The sequence below is a fragment of the Haemaphysalis longicornis genome, unplaced genomic scaffold (genome assembly GCF_048455015.1).
Source record: "Haemaphysalis longicornis isolate Haplotype H1 unplaced genomic scaffold, Haemaphysalis longicornis Haplotype H1 scaffold_9, whole genome shotgun sequence".
Taxonomy (NCBI): domain Eukaryota; kingdom Metazoa; phylum Arthropoda; class Arachnida; order Ixodida; family Ixodidae; genus Haemaphysalis; species Haemaphysalis longicornis.
In genome coordinates, this window is record NW_027526460.1 from 130,769,751 (window position 1) to 130,792,132 (window position 22,382).

The 22,382-nt window shown below is 49.0% G+C and overlaps 1 protein-coding gene and 1 pseudogene across 1 annotated transcript in view; both read right to left on the reverse strand.

The window, feature by feature from the left end:
* Positions 1–2,113: 2,113 nt before the first annotated feature.
* Positions 2,114–4,462, reverse strand: LOC144153439 (disintegrin and metalloproteinase domain-containing protein 10 pseudogene; annotated as a pseudogene).
* A 9,740-nt stretch (positions 4,463–14,202) lies between these two features.
* Positions 14,203–22,382, reverse strand: part of LOC144153440 (protein 5NUC-like) — a 62,480-nt gene continuing 54,300 nt past the window's right edge. The window contains exons 7-8 of the mRNA XM_077685086.1: positions 19,300–19,503; positions 14,203–14,508 (exon numbers count right to left, since the gene is read on the reverse strand). Of these exons, the coding sequence (XP_077541212.1) occupies positions 14,483–14,508; positions 19,300–19,503 (230 nt within the window). The 3' untranslated portion in view covers positions 14,203–14,482. The remainder of the gene's footprint in view (positions 14,509–19,299; positions 19,504–22,382) is intronic.

The window sequence follows — 22,382 nt, forward strand, 5'->3', positions numbered from 1 at the left end:
CGCCGCCAACCGGCGGAGTGAGAGCGCGCTGGGCCGCACACCCGCAGATGTTGAGAGTGTTCGCTCTCACCTGGGCACGCGCCGGCGCCAGTGCGTCTGCCGCGGATATGACGCAACACAATCCAACACAATCAACTTTAATCCATTCCAATCCAAATCCAATCCAATCCAATCCAAACCAAGCCAAGCCAAGCCAAGCCAATCGAATCCAATCCAATTATACTCGGGAGAGAGTGTTCGCTATCGGAGAGGAGAGTGCAGACGCCGACGACGACGACGACGGACGCACGCACGCAGGAAGGACAGGGCCGCCGACAAGAGATGCTCTCAGCGTCGCATCTAAAATTCGGGAAAGACGCGTCAACATATATGTAGGCTCTTGCACGTAACGCACAGCTGCGACAATGTTGCACGAAACTAGCTGCAGACCATTTTTTACGGCTGAACGGCTGAAACTGCCCCCCTTCCGCCGTGTTGCGACATTAAGCCGTAACGCACTTTTCGCCGTTGTGAGACTCTCCACTGTGTTGCGACATTCAGCCGTAACGCACTTTTCGCCGTAGTGAGATTCTCTGTCGTGTTGCGACGCTCAGCCGTAATGCACTCTTCGCCGTAACGCGACTGTCCGTCGTAGTGAAATCGTCTGAAATTGCCAGCAATAGAAACCTGCGCTAAGGCTACGTGCGCGGTGTGGTGTGCAATCAATCACGTTTTGGCGCCGGGTTGAAGCGAAACCGGTGCGGTTCTGTTGAAGTTCGCTGAATGCTCTTCTCTATCGCTCTGGATGTCACGCATTCAACTGTACGAAAGTGGGCGGCATCCGAAGGGAGACAACCTGAGCAGATGACAAATTGTGCTAGGAGGAGAAAGAGCGACAAGACCGAGTAAAGAATCCGAACGCATTCACTCGGTCTGCACGCCGAGAAAAGCGCTTCATGACCATACAAATTGCTCCAAGGCCCCAGGCAGAGGACAATACTCTGCCCCGCTAGAGATATTAGCGCTACACAATGTGCAACAATTACAAGTGTATTTGGTTGGGTTGGTTTTGGTTGGAATCAAAATTAGAATTCATCTTAAAAGGCGCGTTAACCATCGTCGGAAAACGTCGTTTTCATCAAATAACAAAGCTCCGAAAAATTGGGCCCATCTCCCCGCGAGGGGGACTCGAGTAAATGCGTCGCATAGGGGGTGGGTGTATTGCGTTAACGTTTAGTGTTTGGGGAGTTGGAGGTAGTGAATGCGTTGTATCAGCAGCTTCTTGACGTAGTTTGAATGAGTCAAGGATATAAAGCGCGTTCGTAGCCTCCCATTCTGTGTCGGCTTTGTGGCGCAGTGGGTAGAGCACCATGTACATTGCGTTCCGCCCGCAGGGTCGAGGGATCGAAACCAGGCGCCGGATAGTATTTTTTTTATATAGTGTAGGGGGAGGGGTGCGGACTACGACTACGGAGTCAACGCGGGTGACATCGTTAGTTACTGAAATGTATCCGTCCGTTTAACTGTTTTAAACGCAAAATGACATCGCTCTACGAGCCAGCCAAGGTCGGTGACCAGAGAGACGGGTGAAAGGAAGCACTGCAACCTGGAAGTTTATTCGGAAAGTTCTCGTGATAATATTGGCGGTTGCATCAAATATGTAATTAATTTCGCTTTATCCATGCAATTACAATTCATACAATAAATCACATCACCCTTGGTTCATTTGAACAATGTGCCGTAGTTGCTGCGATGACTGCGAACGTGCGCTGCAAATTGCACGCACACGCACATCCACCTGCAGACAAGCGCAGGATACTCAACAACTATAATCTATTAGCGATAACGCTTGTTGGCTTTGCGCAACGGCTTCTTTACAAGGGGGCGCTAAGACATAGTGACAAAAACCGCGTTGTCTTCTGCGACATTTCGTCGTCAATAGTGCCACCACGCGGGCTTCGGCGAAAGTGATGCTTCTAAATAATTGCGAGGCGACGTGCTCGTCGCAAATCAAGAAAAATGTCAGGTTCGGATGAAGAAAATGTCCGGAACAATAACCTCTTCCTGAAGTGTCCTAATGCGAAGCATGCGAGAGCGCTTGGTGACTGCAACGGAACGACGTATAGCGACTAGTTCATTGAGCTGAAAATATGTTCACATCGAGCGGATGTTGGACGCTTTCCTTGAGGGTCTTGGCTCGGGGAAGTCTGGGGTTGTTGGTGGGCGTCATGACGGCGCAGACGCGAATGAAGACGATCATTACGAGCAGGAGCACCGCAACCATGGCCACAACCGCCCACATGTTGTTTTTGATCCACTCGCGCAGGCCCCCTGACGCAAACAGCTTCTCCAGCCTGTCAAGCGGGCCACCCTCGTCCACGCTTCGGCATCGACTGAACACGTCGCAGTAGCCACGGTTGTCGTTGCAGGCGGCGCCACGTTCTCGTTTCTTGCCGCAGAGCGGCTGCAACTTCGGCTCCTTACACGTGTCCAAGCAGGGTCCTTCGGACCCCGGCGCCTTGCAGTCAATGAGGCACATCTCAGTAGGGCTCCCGCTGACGCGCTGGCAGTCCTCGTACTGGTACTTCTGGCAGATGGAGCCATCGCAGCGGCCGTTGATGCACACCTGCGTACCGTTGTTGCACTCGGTCACGTGGTTAGGCTTGTGCCGGGCCTGTGGACACTGGGCATGACTGCCGTTGCACAGGGACTGCTCGCTGCACTCGTTCGCGCCTGCGCACACGTGTTGTGCGTTCAGGAAGCCGCAAGCAGCAGAGCAGCAGCTTCCGGCAGACGGACTGCACTTGGAGAGGGGGGTGAGCGTGCAGCCGGGTTTGCCTCCTTTGTTCTTGCTCGAGTAGCAGCAGCCGTCTGTGCACTGGGACTCGTGGTATCCGCAGTCACACTCCTCGCCGTTCTCGCGCACGTTGTTCCCGCAGAAGGGCTGCTGGTGCGCGAGGAAGCAGTTCTCCTTGTCGTGAAGACCATGGACGACGGCATGCAGCACCCGGCTAATGGATCGCACGCTGCAGCGCGAGAAGCGGCGGTTGTTCGGCTGCAAGCCCGTCGTCGCCCTCGCGTACATGATAAAGTTGCCCTTGGCGCCACCCGGGGCGCACTCGCGCGATTCGTCGTGCGGAGAGCCGAAGCTGTGGCCGAACTCGTGCGCTACTGTGATCTCGCTCACGGCCTGCGAGACTTGCCCACCATACAGGGAGAAGGTTACCACTCCGCAGTTGAGCGTCTGTTTCTTTAGGCCCTGGCGTGTGTTTATCGACTTGAACTTCTCGCAAACGCCTCCGACCGTCCTGCCCGGGTGTCCGATGTAGGCAAGGCCCAGCGTGCCCTCGCCCAGGTCCCGATTAGTCCACACGTACGAGAGGCAAAAATCGTCGTGACTCTGGGAGGAGTACAAGGTCAGCATCACGTTCGCGTCTAGGTCGTTGCGACAGAACGGGTTGGAGTTACTTCTTGTATGGAGGGGGTCACAGGAGCTAGAGTCGTTGATCCTGAGGTCCTGCAGCACGAATCGAATGCCAACAATTCCTTCGAAGTCGACCTGTGAGTAGATCACATTGGTTGAAGTGATGTGAGCGTTCACCAGCGAGGTGATGCGCGCACGGGCCGTGCGGTCGTCAACACCTTCGGCATAGAACTTGTATAAAGTGTGGTCCACGGAAATCTGTAGGTGGCAAAGCCGTCGGTTGGAGGCTTGCTGATGTCCTATCCGGCCTTGAGGCGTTCGGTGTCGGGTTACAGGCTCCTGCATCCCTACTCCCGGATACTCCGCGATGTCGGGTGATCGTCTGATACGGCCGCCCCGGTGTTGGGGAGAGCGCCAGGGGCTGCTTGCCTGGTGCGAGCGCAGGTCGACCTCCTCGGTGGCCAGGTGTTTCTGCAGGCGATCCAGTCCACAACCACCGCCTGTTCCCTGCAGCTCGGGCGGCAGACGAACGTCCTCGGCCGCGTAGACGATAGAGTGCCCCGACTGTGGCGACAGTGCCGGGTACCTCCAGGCCGGCTCCACGTAGAAGACACGCCCGTCCCCCGTGCTGATCCGCCCTTCAAAGACGCCGCCCAGTATGGAACCGAACGCGTGGCTGCCCGGGTCGCCATACACGTAACCGGAGACCGCGTGCAAAAGGTCGACCTCAACCGGCCCCGAGGACGCTCTCACGATGAAGTTGTTGGAAAATGCGGACAGGTCTGGGCTGAGCACCAGGTGGAAGTGCCTTCCTCGGGCATTGAAGCGGATGTGCCTGGTGCCCGACGTGTCGGCCGTGGCGCGTCTGATTCTTCTAGCGCTAGAGTTACGGCTCGCTACTTGGACAGGGTACGACAGCAGCTCGTAGTTGCGGATGAATGGGCCAAGTTCTGCTGCGCCACTTCTTGCAGGGAGATACAGCAGTACCAGGAACAGCTTCGTGAAGAGGTCTTTTTTACATTCACCCCTCGGAGCTATTGTCTCGTTCCTCGCAGTCATGGCTGTTGCCGCCTTGAATAAGCGGCCAGGGAAAGAGCGTTGGGCTACGGTGAGGCGTTAAAATGGTGGTGGTGCCAAAAGAGATGGCTCAAATGCAGTTCGAGACCCTGGGAGCTTCGTTCTTCTCTTTCTTCCTCGCCTGAATATTCGACCTGAATTCTGACGTCTTTGAATAAGCTGATGATGATTATAACGGGCCTCATTTGTTCGCACGTGCTTCATAAGCATATAAGCCACGAAGCAGTGATCCTTTTGGTTTATTGAAGTAATAAAGTATTTTTTATTTCCAGGAGCATAGAGAAGAGATGCCAAAGCGAGGTGGACTCTTCCCTTCTCGGTGCCGCCTCGTCGTCACCCATTTTCAGTTAAAAAACGTCTTTCGTTTCTGGGAAGGAGCTGACTGGGTTACCAAAGGCCAGTTTTTTTTTAAACTAAACACAGTTGTATTTTATTTTCATGGCCCTTTGAGAAAAAAACAGCCTATACAGCATTGGAGTGGTTTAAAAACGTTTTTTCCAGTAAACGCACCTTTGGGTTGATTTAAAGGTGTCGTGTAACGCAATAGAAGTTTGATCGATTTGAAAAAAAACGAGTCTTTGTTAACTCCCTCAGCTGAATTCCAGCAAGAAAGGACGTTTTTAAACCGCAATACGCTTACAAACATTGAAAGCCGACCAGATTTAGGGGAAATCCCCAATGTGGAGTAAGTTTCTGCGAAGGAAAGTTTGACACCCACCTATATGCAGCCATACGGCTACAAAGAAAAGCTATACAGCTTTCTCAGAAACTTCGCAGTTGAAGAAAAATTCGTCCTGGTACAGGATTCGAACTCGGGACCACCGCTTAACCGAAGCTGTCGCTCTACCAACGGAGCTAACCAGGAGGCTAGTCGTTTGTTGCGCGAGAGCGAATTGATCAAAAACTCGAAGTGAAGGACAGGTGTTTTTCTTCAACTGAAAAGTTTCTGAGAAAGCTGTATAGCTTTCCTTTGTAGCCGTATGGCTGCATTTAGGTGGATGTCAAACTTTACTTCGCAAAAACATTGAAAACGTTCACATTACGTGCTACATTGACGGAATATTAGCAGGAGTGATGATTTTTCGTCAGTCTCCACTGAATTTTCACCAACAGAGCTAATAAACAAACCAACTCGGGTAACACCAGCCGTGTCCAGCATATTAAATTTAATGAAACCTCCGCCCTCCCCTCCGCCCCCCCCCCCCCCCCCAATTTTTTTAACTATAACCTTCCAGCCCAAAATTAGCGACCATTCCTTATTAAGTATTACGTTGAGCTTGCCAGAATACGCCTCGCCGAATTCAAGAAAAACAATTCGTGATTATGCAAAAGCCAACTCAATTTGTTGCCATTGACAGTGCCCTAGAAACGTTCATTGAACAGTTTATAGCCGATTTTAATGAACGCTCTGCAAAACCCATAGTTCAATTGGCTCACACATTCCACAAACACCATCGCCCCAAATTGTAATTTTCTGTGGTTCAACCAAAAGCTAAAGCGATCTCAAAACCGAAAGTGCCGGCTGTTTTAAAAAGCACAATCATCCGGAAGGCCTGAAGCTTGGTCAGGGCTCCGAGAGCGCACTAGAACGTTTAAACCAACTCTTAAATAAGATAAAGGCAAGTTTAATTCCGTCACTTTACCGTCCATGCAAACAAATAATCCAAAACATTTTGATATCATCGTGAGCAAGACAGACAGATCGCCAATATCTTCACATGACTCTGAATTATCTCCTGTCATACCCATTCAATGTGCTTTTTCTTCCATTTATAACGAAAAATTAATGTTTACCAGCCTACACTATACATGCTTTCAATGGATCCAGTGACTTTTGACTTCGATGGCACTGTCAGAATAATTGAACGCCTCTATGGCCAGGATAGTGGGGCATCGCGTGGCCTCCGCGATTTGCTGCCGGCGGCAAATAATAATAAAACCGGAAAACGGAAAAAGAAATAAAACTGGAAAACGTGTTGTGTTTTGGAACCATGCGTGACTGCAAAAAAAGAATACTGCTGTGCAACGAATTCACTTATGCGTCACCCCGGGCATAGTCTACTTCGAAAATTCAAAGGCACCAGTTGATCCTAATGGCACCGTTGACCGTTGACTAATGTCACCAGCAACTACTACCGTTCTCCTGCATTGGTGTGCGGTAACTTTTGTATTATTAAACGTCGCGCCCACAGGCTGCGAAGGCCGAGCTTTCGTCCTCTGAGCCCGCCCGCGCCAGGGAAAGCGACCTTAAGGCTGAACCGCATGGATCGTTTTTTCACACTATTCGCGCGCGTCGGCGTTGCGCCTGCGTTTTTTCGACGCCCGCGTCGACGATTCCGCACCCGCGGCAGCATCTGCCTTGGCTAGATTTTGACGCGCGTCGCGCGCGGCGGTGGGAGGAGCCTGGCGACTTGCGCCAATGGGGAGGCGCGCGCCTCATGGCGGCGGTTTCGAAGCGCTAGAGACAGCCGGCTGGCTCCGCCGGGGATGTTTAGGCTTACCACCCCAGCAGATATTGAATGGGCGCTTGCTCTACCGGTGCGGTTGGTGTTTTATAGTACCGTTTTCACCCACATTATAAGCTCCTTTACCGCACAAGCAACTTCGTTCGTGCCTTGAGCGGCATTTGAGAGAGCGCTTAGAAGCGGTCGCTCGAGCTCCCGACATCACTTCGCTGCCGAAGCCGCCGCCATGTTGCCGCCGCCGGCCGCGGCGGCGCAGCGTGCGGGTGGTTACGCGGCAGCGCCAGCGCGCCTGTGTCGTGCGCGGCGCGTTTTCGCGAGCAGAAAACGCTCCATGCGGTTCACGTTAAGGCTACGCGCGACGCGGTGCGGCGAAAAACGCGGCCACGCCCCGTTTTCAACTTACGCTCTCTCCGGGCGATTGGGACGGCCGGAGCGCACGGCGCGCCGCCGGTAGCCCATCGCGGAGGCCACGGGCATCGCCTCAAGCTTCGCAAAACTGGCACCGTGTGGCGTCCAGAGTCGAAGACACTGTTCTCTTCTTCTCGCTTTCCCCCCCCCCCCCACCTTCCCCCCCTGCGGTGTGAGAAGCAGGAACCGTGTCCACTTCCTCGCGATTGTATCCCCGCGTGGGCAAGCTTTCCTCCATAAAAATTCACCGATTAGGACGAAAAAAATCCCGCCATCTCCACGAAGTGAATGATGATGAGAGGGGCGAAGCTAAAATGTTTATAGGTAAAACCGTGAACCATTCGCCCACACATTCTATAAAGACTCGTCAGGTCAAGCTTTCCACCGCTCCGTTGACAAGCTTGTCGACGACATCGATGTTTGTGGTGTTTATGTAAAGATTCTTTGGGACGATGAGAACCTTCATGGGCAAGTTGGTGAATTCGGTGTGATACATTTTAGCCACGTTGACCGTCGCCTTCTGCAGAGCGTCTTGTGTCGCATACCTCCGTACCTGTCTTTAGTTCGCAGGTAACGAACGACAACCTCTTCTTCTTCCTCTCCTCCTTGTTGGGTAGCAACGAACGCGTTGAACGTTTTGACCTCTTCGGCCAATCTTTGGTTGACCAATCCCTAGGGGGGTCCTGCCGCAATCATCATCATTCCGCCATGTATGGCAGCAACGAGGGATGGGGCAGAGCCCGAGCAAGAGTCTTGAGCTCGCAGGCGACGAACGACAACCTCTTCTTCTTCCTCTCCTCCTTGTTGGGTAGCAACGAACGCGTTGAACGTTTTGACCTCTTCGGCCAATCTTTGGTTGACCAATCCCTAGGGGGTCCTGCCGCAATCATCATCATTCCGCCGTGTATGGCAGCAACGAGGGATGGGACAGAGCCCGAGCAAGAGTCTTGAGCTCGCAGGCGACGAACGACAACCTCTTCTTCTTCCTCTCCTCCTTGTTGGGTAGCAACGAACGCGTTGAACGTTTTGACCTCTTCGGCCAATCTTTGGTTGACCAATCCCTGCGGGGATACTGCCGCAATCATCATCATTCCGCCGTGTACGGCCATGACAGGACCCGAGCAAGAGGAGCTTCGCCCCTAAAATGGCTATGACTTACCTCAGCTTACCTTGGATATGCAAAGCAAAAGCTTGGCTTAGTCCTGTTGAGTCTTGGTTTCAGTTGGTTAACCCTTGGTGTAGCAGTATAACCGACCACGGCTCAACGCCCTTCAGTACCGTGCAATGCTCACATAAGGAGGCCCGCCTCGCTTTCATTCGCGGCGAACGCGGCGTTCCTCTTCACCGGGCGCACAACGAATAACGTAGCCCGAGCGTTGGTAGGCGTGGTGCGTGGTAGGCGGCGGGGTTCGTCGGCTGCAGATCAGCTGAGCTCTTGAAACCACGGCGGCCGCCACCGCCAGTTGCGCAGAATGACTGAAAACGAGTCCTTGTGCGCAGCGCCGAAAACGAGCCCGGCGAATCACGCGACGCGCTTCAAGGGGTGTGTCGTAGGGGGTGTGTCTGCGGTCAAAAGGTGAACTTGCGCATCCGCAGGGAAACCGCGGGACGAAAGTAGTAAAGAGTTGCTTTAAGAAAAGGGGAGGGCAGTCCTCCCAAAAGGACACTGTACGGGCTCCAAAAAACGTAATTGTGATTTTAATCCTCTGTTCAAAAACCGGACCGCCGCCGCAACGAGCGTAGGCCAAGAGCGTGCGTCCTTTCGAGCTTTGCCACCCCAAACGGAACCATCCAAACTGTGGATGGGCTCTGAACTGTAGCTCTGCGCCGTAGAGACCACTAGACTTGCCATTGTATGGTCTGAAGTATACAGACGCATTAACCACAGTAAACATCGCGGATATGGAGCCAACAAATCATTTTCCTGAATCAAAGCAGTCCTAAAGTACTATTAAAGCGCAATTTACAACGCCATTGTCTTCATATCTTGAACTGCATTTTTTATTCTACGCAAAGTCCTGAATACAAAGTATAATTTTATTTAAGAGTTCAGAGGTTAGTACCATGCTAGAAGCAGTGTTTTGAATGTGATGCAACCTGACACATTGGGAACACAACATTGGAAACACATTACGAACAAACATCGGCTGCATCCCAATTAAATTATCGATTCTCCATATTGTTCGAGCGAAGAAAACATTTTCCAAAACTTGAGGCGTTCTTTTCTCGAAATGCGCAAGACCCAGAAACCAAAACTAAGTCATATAAAACTGCACTGACAAGAAAAACCCGGCAACTTTCCTCTAAAAAAGCGGTGGCAAGAACAAATCTAAGATAAGGCCCAGGAATCGTGTACGCAAATCGTAGGTCGTATCGAAAATGAACCAGATCGTGCTATTTGGACTCCTTTGGTCTCGAATTGTCCCCCCAAAAAACCGAATTTTTACCCGTATTTGCCAACTATAACCTTCCAACGCTTCTTCTCGACGGTACTCCTATAACTGCTAGTTTTCAACCCATACAATTAGTCGGAATCCCAATCGGACACAAAAATAGCCCGTCAATATGGTTACAGCAACTGAAAGCTAAATGGAAAACAATTCAACATGCCATACATCGCCTCTCGAACGAATTTGGTGGAGGAAGCCAGAAGGCAACCCAAACTTTAGCACATGCTGTCGCCATTGGTACCATAACTTACGCAGCCCTATCCTGCGACCTCAACAAGACGGCCATGAGAAGGCTTCAACATCTGCACCGAGCCACATTCGCACCATCTGCGGACTACCGAAACATACTCGTTTGGAAACTTGCAAGCTGCAGTTGCCTTCCCCCCTTGGAAAATACAATTGAAGGGCAAGTGAATCAATCCCTTCATAAACGCACATTAACACACCAAGGTGTCTATCATCGCCTGGGACAATATCGAGCCACCATAACCCCCCGACATCCCACCGCCTCTCGCTCCATGGAGCCGCCCTTGTGTCACGGACTCTACGGCTACCCATCCCGTACGGAGTAACGCCGGCCCCGTTCGCGCTGCCCGCATGAACGCTCTCCGAAACAGTAAACTCACCCACGAAATCAACATTTACACATATGCAACATATACGCGCTGGTGTGCCCCAGGAAAGCATTCTGGGACCGCTTCTGTTTTCTATTTACGTAAATGGTATTCAACATTGCAAAGAATCCGCGAATTTTATTTTATATCCGGACGATACAACGGTTTTTCTAACGGGTAAAAGTGAAGCAGAGATTGCGGTACAAGCCAATCAAGTGGTAAGGGACCTACGCATTTGCACGGGTTCCAATTGTCTACGAATAAATAAAAAAAACTAGTATATAAACCAACAAAAAACACTGTCACAGCCAATTTCTGTCGAACAAAGCGAGGTCATGGAATCAATAAACGCACAAGGAGTAATTTTTTCCAGCAATATAACATAGGATAAACACATAGAATACCTCTGTTCCAGAATTTCAACTGCGGTGGGTGTTATTGCACCATTGAGAAAACTTGTTCCCACGAAAGTCAAAGCATTATAGCATAATTCATTAGTTGCTTCCCTTATTCAATATTGCAGTCTTGTATTGTGCACTACGGGAGTTACAAATTTAAGAAGGATACAGATATTACAAAAAGAGCCCTTCGATACATTGCCAATGTGTATTTTCTTCATCCCACTGCTGATCTCTTCTAAAAATATGACATTCTTTCTATTTTTTATACAGTCATAAACTTTTACTAACACACAAACGTTTTGTCAAGAGCAACGATAGTTTCATATCAACTCTATCTAACTTAAGAGAGAATCCCGACAATCGACAAACATGGCATGAAGAAACATGGATAAGACCAACACCTTCGAGCATACTATGACAAAGTCTATGAATTATACCTTGACAGTTTTGTTAAACCAATTATGCAAAGACAAATTCCACCCATTTCGAAAAGGCAGCAATGCAATTAGGCTGTTTCTTGAGCAACACGTACATTAGAGCACGAACTAATTTTTAAAACACTTTTTCGTGTATGTCATCGCTAGGGCGCCTATTCTTCGTATAACTATTAGGAGTTATTATCATATTGTATCGGGCTTTTCTCAATGTCATGTGCTTAAATATTTTCTGTACTCGTCTGTTTGAAACAAAAAATTTCCGAACTGCAAGGTTGTCAACTTATGGGGGTCGGCGCCCTTGTCAAGGTGTTTTCACGGCTTCTTCTCCTGCCCCCTCCTTCTCAGGAAATAAAGATGATGATGATGAGGATAAGGAGTGCAGCGCCCCCAGGCGTAGCTAATGCACATAATTGTTCCAAAAACAAACGAATCAAATGATTTGTCAAAATAGAAATGTATGACACAGTTTTTTATTGATCGGTGAAATATATAGCCTCGTATGTTTTCCGCATGTTTTCCGTGTACCCCGTATATACATCATACTGGCATTTCTGGCACTCTTCCAGGGATGAAACCGGTGCCACCATTTTTAATGTGATGAAGTACTCTATTATTATCTGTTGCATCTGTTACCTCTACCCCCCAAGGGTTCTTTCGCGACCGTTGCTGTCAACAGAAAACTCCCGCGAATAAATAAAAGAATTTACTTGCCCCGCCAAGGGAATCGAACCTCGAACTAACAGAGTAACAAATCCAGAGCCCGTTGTCTTACCGATTTAGCAACTAGCCCGCGCGGAGACGGGGACGACAAGTGCTGCACTCACCAAGCATATCTACGAATTTAACCCCTGCCTTCTCGCTGAATGCCACGCGATAGCGATTAAAGGAAGCTCGCACCAACTAATGGCATCTGACTTCTAGTACGCCAGTATGTTAAAGCATGTGGCTTCCAGTGTTTATGTAAAAATCTCAGCTCCTTGTCGTCCGTCCTCACTCCAAACGACATTTCACGGAACACATTCAAATACTCCTTGATGGCCAGGCCACCACTCCAAGCCCCAGCATCAAGATCCTGGGGCTACATCTCAAGTCCAACACCAAGAGTGACGTTTCCTTGCAGCGCCTCAAACACAGCATCAATAAAATCCTAAACATGATCAGGTGAGTTGCCACCAAGAAGCGAGGCCTCAAGGAATCCGATACCTTTCGATTAGTTCAAGCTTTTGTCCTCTCGAGAATGACTTACGTCAACCCCCTGTCTTCTTCTCGGTAAGCAGGACATAAACATGCTTTATATAATGATTAGACAGGCGGCTGAGCAAGCCATTGGTCTTACCATGAGTGCGTCCACAGAGAGGCTGCTTAGCACGGGGCTCTACAACATGGCGGAAGAGCTGATCTTTCTATCCAGAAGCTACGAAAAAGCAGAACCGCGGCGGGTCGCTGCATCCTTCACCAGTTTGGCTGGGCCGCACAGAATGTCACTCCGCTTGATGTACTCCCTGGACTCTTGGGGACAAGAACCAGAGATGCTCCCTTTGCTTAGAAATATGAACCCCATGTACGACGAGGGTTGCCGACAAGCGCGGGCTCGCGCACTCAACACCACCCTCGGTGGGTATCATGCAGTTATCTACACAGACGCCTCCCAAAATCGAGGGAAGCAGTACGCCATCATCGTGGCTACCTCCAGAACCAACCTCCTTGCTTGTGCTTCACTCAAGACCGAAGACATGACGGCAGCAGACGAGGCAGCCTTCGCCTTGGCTTTCACTCAACCAGAGGTTCGTAAGGTAGCCACCGATTCTTAACAAGCTTACCGGAATTACCAGTCGCGTTTGGTGTCTCGAACTGCACTGGGTGTGCTAAAAAACACTTCCCAAATGGTTCCATTCAGCTTATCTGGACACCCGTTCACGCTTCCATTGAGGGCAACAAATACGCCCACCAAGACTGCTCTTTTACCCCCCGTGCTATGGACGAGGACAGCGACCCGCTTGTCTCGTTCAGGGACATAACCCAGCATTATCGCCTTCTGAGACAGACCCTACCGTTGTCTTACTCTAACCTTTCCATAGAACAGCCAACTATCCTACGGCTCACACAATCCAGCTCCCTCCCACACCCGATGCGTCTTCACTTAATGCACCCGCATCGCTACGACGCTGAATGTAAATTTTGCTCAGAAGTAGGAACACTCTGCCACATAATCGGGGTGTGCGACTTAGCCCTGGGCACCCTCCTCTGATAGAGGGTGTGGTTGAGTGCATTTAACTTCTCTCTGGTTTAACTATTTGTAGAGAAACGTGAGTGAATTTAAGTGGCGTCGCATGGGTAATCGTTGTGGGTTCCGTTTACAGGTTTGCTTTCCGCCCACACTCACCTGGTGGATTGGCGCTATTTTTTTATACCGGCGCTGTGTCAGCAAAAGCACAAATTTCGTATTCCCATAATTCCGTATGCATGGAATGTTACAGGAGAAATATGGCTCCGCTGTGTATAGTTTACAATGATCTCTGGCGTAGAAACCAATACAAACGAAGAAATGAGCGAGATGCACACAAGATATATCAGTAAAGAAACCTTCGATAGGTATTGTCCAACTGGTTTCATTCAAAGCACATAAATCGACTTACAGGCATACTAAAGGCCGAAAAACGTTTTGTGTAAACTCAGTCCTCAGCCTTACAACTATGTCATCTTATTTACGAAATTCAAAGAAGGCCTTAGGACACACAGAAAATGCTTCATAAAACCACTTGGCCTATCAGCATTCCCTGCAACGTCCACGTAGCGTGGATAAAAGAAAATTCATCGTTCGAGTTGTCAAGTGATGCCAAAAATGGCGAAGTTCCCTTGATGCTTCAGGCCAGTTCTTACTCTATAGGCGACGCAATGCAGCAAAAAACAAAATTGAGTTCAGAGACCAGCCCATTGATTTAAGGAAACAAAACAAATTATAGTTTATTTTAAGTACACACCCAAGACCGCGTCCATTGGTTCATTGTTTGTATGTGCAGCGACTTGGTCGTAGAAACCTGCTTTAATTAAATATACTCTGTAGATGCGTTGAGATGTCACTCCGTCGTGATGCACGTGTGGTTTCTCTTAATGTAAAGGCTTGAATCCGAAGAAGCGACCATTCTTCTGCCACGTGGGGCCCATGGATGTCATCGACCTCTTCGAAGACTTCTCAATTAAGCGGCGAAGAAACAGTCACGGCTCGTCTACACCACCAGGCACCATGTGTGAACTGCGGGCACGGAGGTCACAGAGACAACCAGCGAAAGCAGAACCGTCGTCAAGGTCGGCTCAGGATACCGACTCGCACTCGAATTGGAACGCTTATGCAACGGGCTAGGTGAAGGCCCAGGATCTGTAGATGAATGATTGATGTACGTGATCCTGCCATCCTGACCCTGGATTATCGGTGACGTAGCCTTGATGTACTCCATTACAATCTCTGCGTCATCAAGACCTGAAAAAAGAAATTATCGCGCCCTTAAACACTTCCAGTGAGAAACGCTGGGTACGTACAGGGAAATAAGAAGTAACGTCAACTAGGACGCTTTGATGGGATGTATTTTGGTTTGGATAGATTTTAGAAAGGTTAAGGTGTCAAGGTAAATTTTCACAATCAGGTACAGGATGTCTGTTTCGCTTCTTCTTACGAAAGTTTACCTTAGCACCTCAATCTTTCTGCAAACAGAATTGTTGCGATGGTCCCACATGCGTGGGTTACACATTTTGCCTTTCTGGAAAAGAAGACAAAAGGGCAGCCGGAACTGATTTTGTGAGAGGTGTGCACAAATTGACTTTTCCTGCAGACCATCGCCAGGGTAATGAGATAAGAATCTTTCTTGTTTGTCGAACGTGTCTGCAGTAAAAATTGTCCAGCAACGAGAAAGATATAGTTTAGAAAATGCTGTGCGAAGGAAACTAACAGAGTAGAACAGTGACGACGACCAGCGCTGGTCGCACCATTTTTTCCCTCTGTTGTACTTTCTTGTGCCTTATTCTTAGGAATGAACGTTGCTCAATCGTCAAATCTAATGCAGCCAGAATGGCACCGTGAAGCGCCAGAGGGGGTCGTGTAGCTCTTTTAACTGACGGCGAAGGCGAGAAACGAGAAAGACAGTAAGTGAAACATAATGGTGCACACACAACCAGAGGTTTTGGTGCATGAATAATGATGTGAACTTTCAAACGGTATGGGCTCCGATAAAGCAAAAATCAAAGGGACCCTGCAACGCTGTTATCAACTTTTTTTAAAATCCTAAATGCTTGCAGAACGTAGTCATCCAACACACCCAGTACTTAGATCAGGGGGTCACAAAGTACATCAGCCATACATTACTGCTATATGCCCATCAGATAACTTGTAAACTCGCTCAAAAGATTTTTCTCTCTTTTATTCGACGGCTCGAATTACGTAACTAAGGCCATGTAGCAGCTGTTGGCCGGTATTCCTTCAGTTCTAGCAATAAACGCTTTTCGATAGTAACTTTAAAAAAGCCACAAACACAAAGAATAAATGGAAACCGTATCTGGTGCGACGAGCAAATCACGCAGTGTCGCACCGTGCTAGCGATAACTTTGGCTTTCGCAGTGGTTCCAGACGCGAAGGAAAGAGTGAAATCGCTTATTGAAAGTGTTGCAGGGTCCCTTTACTATGGCCGTATTCTGAGTTTTTCCTGCCCCCCATGTTTACTCGGCTCGGCGGAGTGGAAGATACAGCATTGCTTCTACAAGCGAAAATCTCTTCAAGGCTTTCCCCGACCAAATCCTCGAGTGGCGGAGCAATTCAGTATACCGAGTTTTAGCGATGGTCCCTCGTCCGCGATAAATGGAAGTCCGGCGCTCCTTTTTATCCATCCAAAAATCACAGGACACGGAGCACTTCTTATTAATTGTGAATGCGAAGCCATTGACTTCAAATCGACCACGCCTGAGTTCTAATTCGAATATTGCGCTGTGAGTGACAGTGGCCGTTCTACTTCTCTGTAAGGCCAGCGGGGCGCGTGCTTGATGTACCGCCATACACAGCAATCACAGCCACAGCTGCCACTCCGCGTTGTCTAGCACCGCAATTTTAAATTCTGTATTCATTGAAGAGAACGCCTTATCCATTGAATCAAACGCGAAAAGTAATATTCGTCAGCGTGAATATGAATGCTAAAAAGTGGCCGCCGCAGTATGGAGAAAGAAATTGGCCGCGTATCTGCTTGCTTCACTACAAATGTCGTTGAAAGACGATATTCCTCCCTCACTCTCTCTCTCCCTTCGCTCCCACGCCTCATACTGTACCGCTCCCCTAGTCTTGACGAGGTCAATGGAAGTTTGATTTAATTTTCCCGCCTTCGCACTACTCGCTGGCTGTCTGTAAAGAGGTAAGGCGCCCATCCTTTTCTTTATCTTTTGTTTTCTGTTTTGCCTCAAACAGAATTAGCGGGAGCTCTGTTTTTTTTGTGCTTGCTATTATCTCGTCCGAGCAGGAGCATTTGTTTGCCACTTATATGCATATTGTTTTGTTTTTCGCTGGAGCCACCCCAAAGTGTATTTTTAACTAAAAGAACGCGGGTACTATTGATTAAGTACTAACATTATGCCTGAATTGCGCCAGAAGTTTTCATTGCACTAAGTAATCTGAAAGTGTGTCACTTATACCCGCATTTTTGTAGTTTGGAACGGTTTTACCTATATGTAGTCCTTTTTGACGAATTGTTTGAGCTTTTGGCATGGAAGGCTGGACAGAAGACGAATAGAGTGACGGACGGACAGACAGATAGAGAGACAGACGGGTTCCTCTTTTCAGCAACCGAAGAAAGTCTGTCACCGTATAGGTTCTGAACACGGTCTCCAGAGTGCTCCATCACTGCGCGAACTCGGCATTAAAAGACTGCAGACAGACGCTGTCTACAAGGCGGCGAACAATTTACAAAAGCGCCGACTTACAGCCTGGGCGCTCGCTTAGCACTGCCGGAAAAGGAAAACTAAAAGGAAGGGCAGGAAAACTAAAAGAAAACAGTAGCCAGGCAACGGCCAGCCCTTCGAAGAACCGCATGCTGGTGGTGACAGTAAGTGGTACCACCGCTGTGAATCACATGCTCTCCTGCATTCCTACCCGCCCTCCTAAAACAAGAAAGTGAGCAGGCTGCCTCGCGCCCCCATCATGAGCCGCGCAGCTTACACCCATGTGAAGGGATCCCATTACTACCGTATGCCGCCCAGATGAAAGCATGCCGACCGTTTCAGGTTATTTTTGGAGGGAACGACGAACGATAAGGTTATCAGAATATGCATCCGGACATAAGAATTCGTTCATGCCCTCTGTACGAATGGTTAAGTAGCGAAGCCCATAACGTGCAATGGGTGTTTTACGTACAACGCGTGGCCTACCTATTTCGAAGTAGCGTGCGGCCTGACCTCGACACTGCTCCGCTCGCTAAACCAACCACCCCTGCCTGAAGTTGTTGCTTGAGCTAGCTGCGCGTGCTCTGCAGCCTGTTGGGACTGGGCATCCCACCGTTGCTACCAATACCAATGTTGGGACTGGGAATCCCACCACAGTGACCAATGTTGTGACTCGCATCTTAGCTTGTCACCGATGTTGGGAATCAGCCATACCGATCGCTGTCACGAACTGTTGCGACTGGCCATCCGAGCGCAGCCACCGGTGTAGCGGCGTTGCCTTGCTCCGTCCGCTATCGACGCGGCGCAGAGCGATGAAGTTCTCGAGCCGACGAAAAGTGGGAGCAACATTTATATACAGTATGTACAAGGGTAAACAAACGTTCCATGGCTCGCAAAAGGAGACAGCACCTCTCCACTCGGTGCCTCCGAAAAGTGCCGCCGCAGAATGCCGGCGATAAGTGCCTCCGGGTGGGTTTTTATACCCCCGAAATCTCGTTGTGTCCCCGAGAAGTTTGAATCGCTCCAATCCCGACTCTCGCTGGCCGAAGTTTGACATCCAACGAATGGAAGCGAAGCGTTGCGTCAGCTGAGCCGCCACTATGGGGAAAGGGAGGGCGACGCCCACGCCGTCTCCGCGACGCCGCCGCCAGGCAAGTAGCAGCCTGTCGGTTGCCGGTAGTTCACCCGATGCATGATTCGGCCGAGCCGCCGCGATGCAGAAGGATGAGGCGACTCTGCGGCGGTGCATGTTGAAGCCTGTCGGCCGCGGGCGGTTTGGTCTGGTTTGGACGAGGCGTGAATCGGCCCCGCTGTCGGTGCGTCGCCCCGTGCAACGGATTTCGGCCTGGCGCTCTGGCACAACAAGCGAGAGAGACTCCTTGTCGCTCTTTCCGATGCGCCGTTCCCACCTATCAGTGTCGGTAGATGCGAGAGTTTAGCTAGGATATCTTTAAACCTAGCCAATCTCTCCCCTTGCTTCTAACTCTTCTACAACCTGGTTTTTTCGCACATGCGCATGGGATTGAGCCGGAGGGGTTTTCTGCGTACACGGGACCACGGGATTTTCCTTCCATCCAGCCATACAAAGCTTCGCTTTAAAAAGTCGGTCAACCAGCTTCACGTTCACTACTATGAGGGTGTCTAACCTTTACGACATTGCTAATGACTTAAACAGCATCAGTTTTGCAGTCAATGATGTATAAGCAACGATGCAGTTATAATTGATTGATTGATTGATTGAGTGATTGATTGATTGTAGGGTTTAACGCGCCGACGCAACGCAGACGATGAGGCGCGCCGTAGTGGAGGGCTCCGGATTAATTTTGACCACCTGGGGATCATTATCGTGCGCCGAAATCTCGTGCACACGGGCGTTTTCGCTTTTCGCCTCCATCAGAAAAGCGGTCGCCGCGGCCGGGAATCGAACCCGCGACCTCGTGCTCAGCAGCGCAACGCCTTAGCCACTGAGCCACCGCGGCGGGTGATGCAGTTATAAGCAACCCCTTCCTTCCTCAGCTAACAAAATGCAAGATGTAGATATATACGTAAAGGGTAATTGCACAAACCGCGCGTGGATGGTATACATCCTCCTTGCACGCGATTCGTTTGTGCAACAGCAAAAAAAACTCACCGGTGTTGAACTGGTCGGTGGGCTTGATAAAGGAGAAGTTGAAGTTGCCTCCTCCGGTGATCATGTAGCTGGCCGTAACTATGCGGTACACCTCGTTGTCTCGAACGCGCTCAAACTTCGGTACGCGGCATTTAGTGCACAGAATTTGTAGTTCCACCACATGTTCTCCCGGCTTCCTGTGGACGTCGTACACCACGCGCATGCCTGCGCAAAGGCGAAGGAATAAGAAAATTTTCAAATGTGCAATGAAATACAATTGTGGCAACGAAATACAAAACGCGTGGATAAATGTGCAACGAAATACAAAACGCGTGGGATAAATTACAAACAGCAGGAGAAACGTGGCCATTCTCAATGAGGTGAATTTTGAATTTGCAATATTTTTTTTAGAATTTCATAGTCCTTTTAATGAAATGCCGGTAAGCCTTATCAGTCACAGCCATAACGAATTGGATGCGGGTCATTTTAGTCGATTGCGGAAACTTACATTACCGAACATGTATCGCAGCGATAGAATTAGAATGGCTAGGACTGCGCTGCCATTGCCCATCATTTGGAGATATTAAATTTCGGAACCAGGAATGAATTATTTGTCTGTGCAATTAAGGGTTTAAAGTACTTTGGCTCGTCCGCCGAAGGAAACGGGTAAAAGTGGAACGAAAACTATAAGGTAACGTTCCCTGGTGCGCAGCCAACACCATCCTGCGGAAGCGTTTTATTCTATTCTATTTAAAAATTCTATTCCGTTGCGCCGAGAGAGTTCGTGGCGGAAATCCGGGGCGGAGCCGCGTCAATGGAATTTTTTCTGGCGATGCCATTTCCGTGACGGATATGTCGCTGGTAAGATCTTGGTGTACCCGGGCGTTATATAAAACCTCTTTGTGTTAAAAGATAACTATGAACGAACACGATAGCGTTAAGCCTGCTGCAGGAAGCGCTAATTAATGAAAGGCGGGTCCGCAACACGTCGACGCTGAGCGAACGACACTTCTCTTCGCCGGAAATGCGATGAAAGGACGTCCAATTGCAAGATTTCTGCTTCGTGACCCACATGGGAGAATTGATGACGTATATGCGGGAAGATGGCGGGGCGTAAAAACACGCAGGAAAGGGTGAGAACGCAGCAACGAACTTAGCAGCAGGAATGTGAGCTTTCCGGTGCGCGTACAAATGTTGTGGTTGGCACAGATTACGTTGACAACTCAACCTAACGATTGCGCTTGTTCATTTAGTGTGGTCAAAACGTTTTTCAGGGCCCCTTTAACATTTTAACAGTCACTGCTACCGGCTGAGTTCCTGATTATTGGAAGTTTGGTCATGTTGTACCCATATTTAAATCTGGTGAGCCATTCTGTCTAAGCAATTACCGCCCGATATCACTCACATCAGTTTGCTGTAAATTTCTAGAGCATATAATTTACTCTAACAATATGCGGCACCTTAATGCAAATAATTGGTTATTCGAAAGTCAGAATTTCTTCATGTACAAGATCTCCTGCCAAACGCAGTTGTTCGAACTAGCCACACCTTTACACGATTCTTTGCACAAATCGCTTTTCCCCGACGGAATATTTATTGACCTGTCCAGTGCATTTAATCGTGTGAACCCCCTAAACGGCTAATGAAAAAAAAAAATAAACAGACTTCAGTTATATGAAGAAAAAACTACAAAATGAACTAATGAGTTTTTATGCTCTAAGTAAGTAAAAATAATAATCTATCCGATTCCGCTCCAGTTACATCAGGGGTGCCTCAAGGATCGGTGTTGGGCACCTTATTATTTCTCATAAATATCAAAGATATAGTGACTAATTCCAGTTCAGCAATACGGCTGTTCGCCGATGACTGTGTGATTTATAGACAAATAAGGAATGGTGTCGAGTATGGAAAATGGAAATCAATGCAGAAACACTCAAAGTCATGACCTTTCCTTCCTTGTTATAGTCTCCGTCTGACATGTATGCGCTGCGCAGTAGCATAATATTTTTTGGAACACATCGGTGTAATTTTCACGTCGAGTTTAAGCTGGAATATGCAAATTGAACCTTCTATTAATACGGACTCAAAAAGCTGGGTTTCCTCAGGCGCCGTTTATTTACATTTACACAAGGCTTCGCGCATGCGTTTCCATTATCCGAGTCACCCTCGACAACGCGTCAATTATTCGGCACCCTCATGCCGCTTATCTTACAGATTGTATTGAATCCATACTAGATAAGGCTCCCCGTTTGATTTTGCGCTCTTACTCTTACTGTACTCGCCCTTCCCGTCATCCTGTTGGCTTTCTTTCTCACTTATATTGTTGGTTGTTTAAGCGTGATATCTGCGTGCTGAATGTGTCTATTTCATGCTGCGTGCTCAGCCGATACTCATTGTCCCGTGTAGCTTTTTACTGTGTTATGCATGGCCAGTTAGTAAAAGCACTAAGTCCCTAGTTATTACTGTGAGAAGTAACTGGTTAGTGTTCTGCTAGTAAGTCCCCCGACCTTTTTTTTTGAACGTGTATATCTTGCGTTTTCATAGTACAAAAACATATTTCGTGAGGGGAATCGAACTGGGTGATTTACCATGAACTACCCCTTTCAAATTGTACAAATCAGTATTAAAGCGAAGATTCAGTGCCCTCACTGACGCCGTTGCATGCCAATACACCCTGCAGGAAAGCCAATTTTCTCTGACGACAGTGATGAGTGATCGTGAGTGAAGTAAAAGAAAGAAAAAAAAATGCTCCCCTCGGCCGGAATCGAACCTGAGTTGTTCGCAATATGAAGCCGGCGCCTATCCGATTGCTCCATTTCCACATGGCCGCGGCGGTTTGGAAAACTCGTACGACAACCAAAGAACCCGTCACGAAAAGAATGACGTTGCTCTGCATGCCGTAAGGTGGTTGGCAATAACACCTTAGGCATAACTTCCCATTTTGAGGTTAAGGACGTTAGGCCTAACGCCACATCTTGGTGTTTAACACCTCAAGCCGGCACACACTCGGAAAAGTGCTGCCTGTATGCCAAGCAGGAGGTATACCGATTTAGGCCGTATACCCCGAAACCCAAACGGTAGGTCTACGGAGTGCATACCCGAGA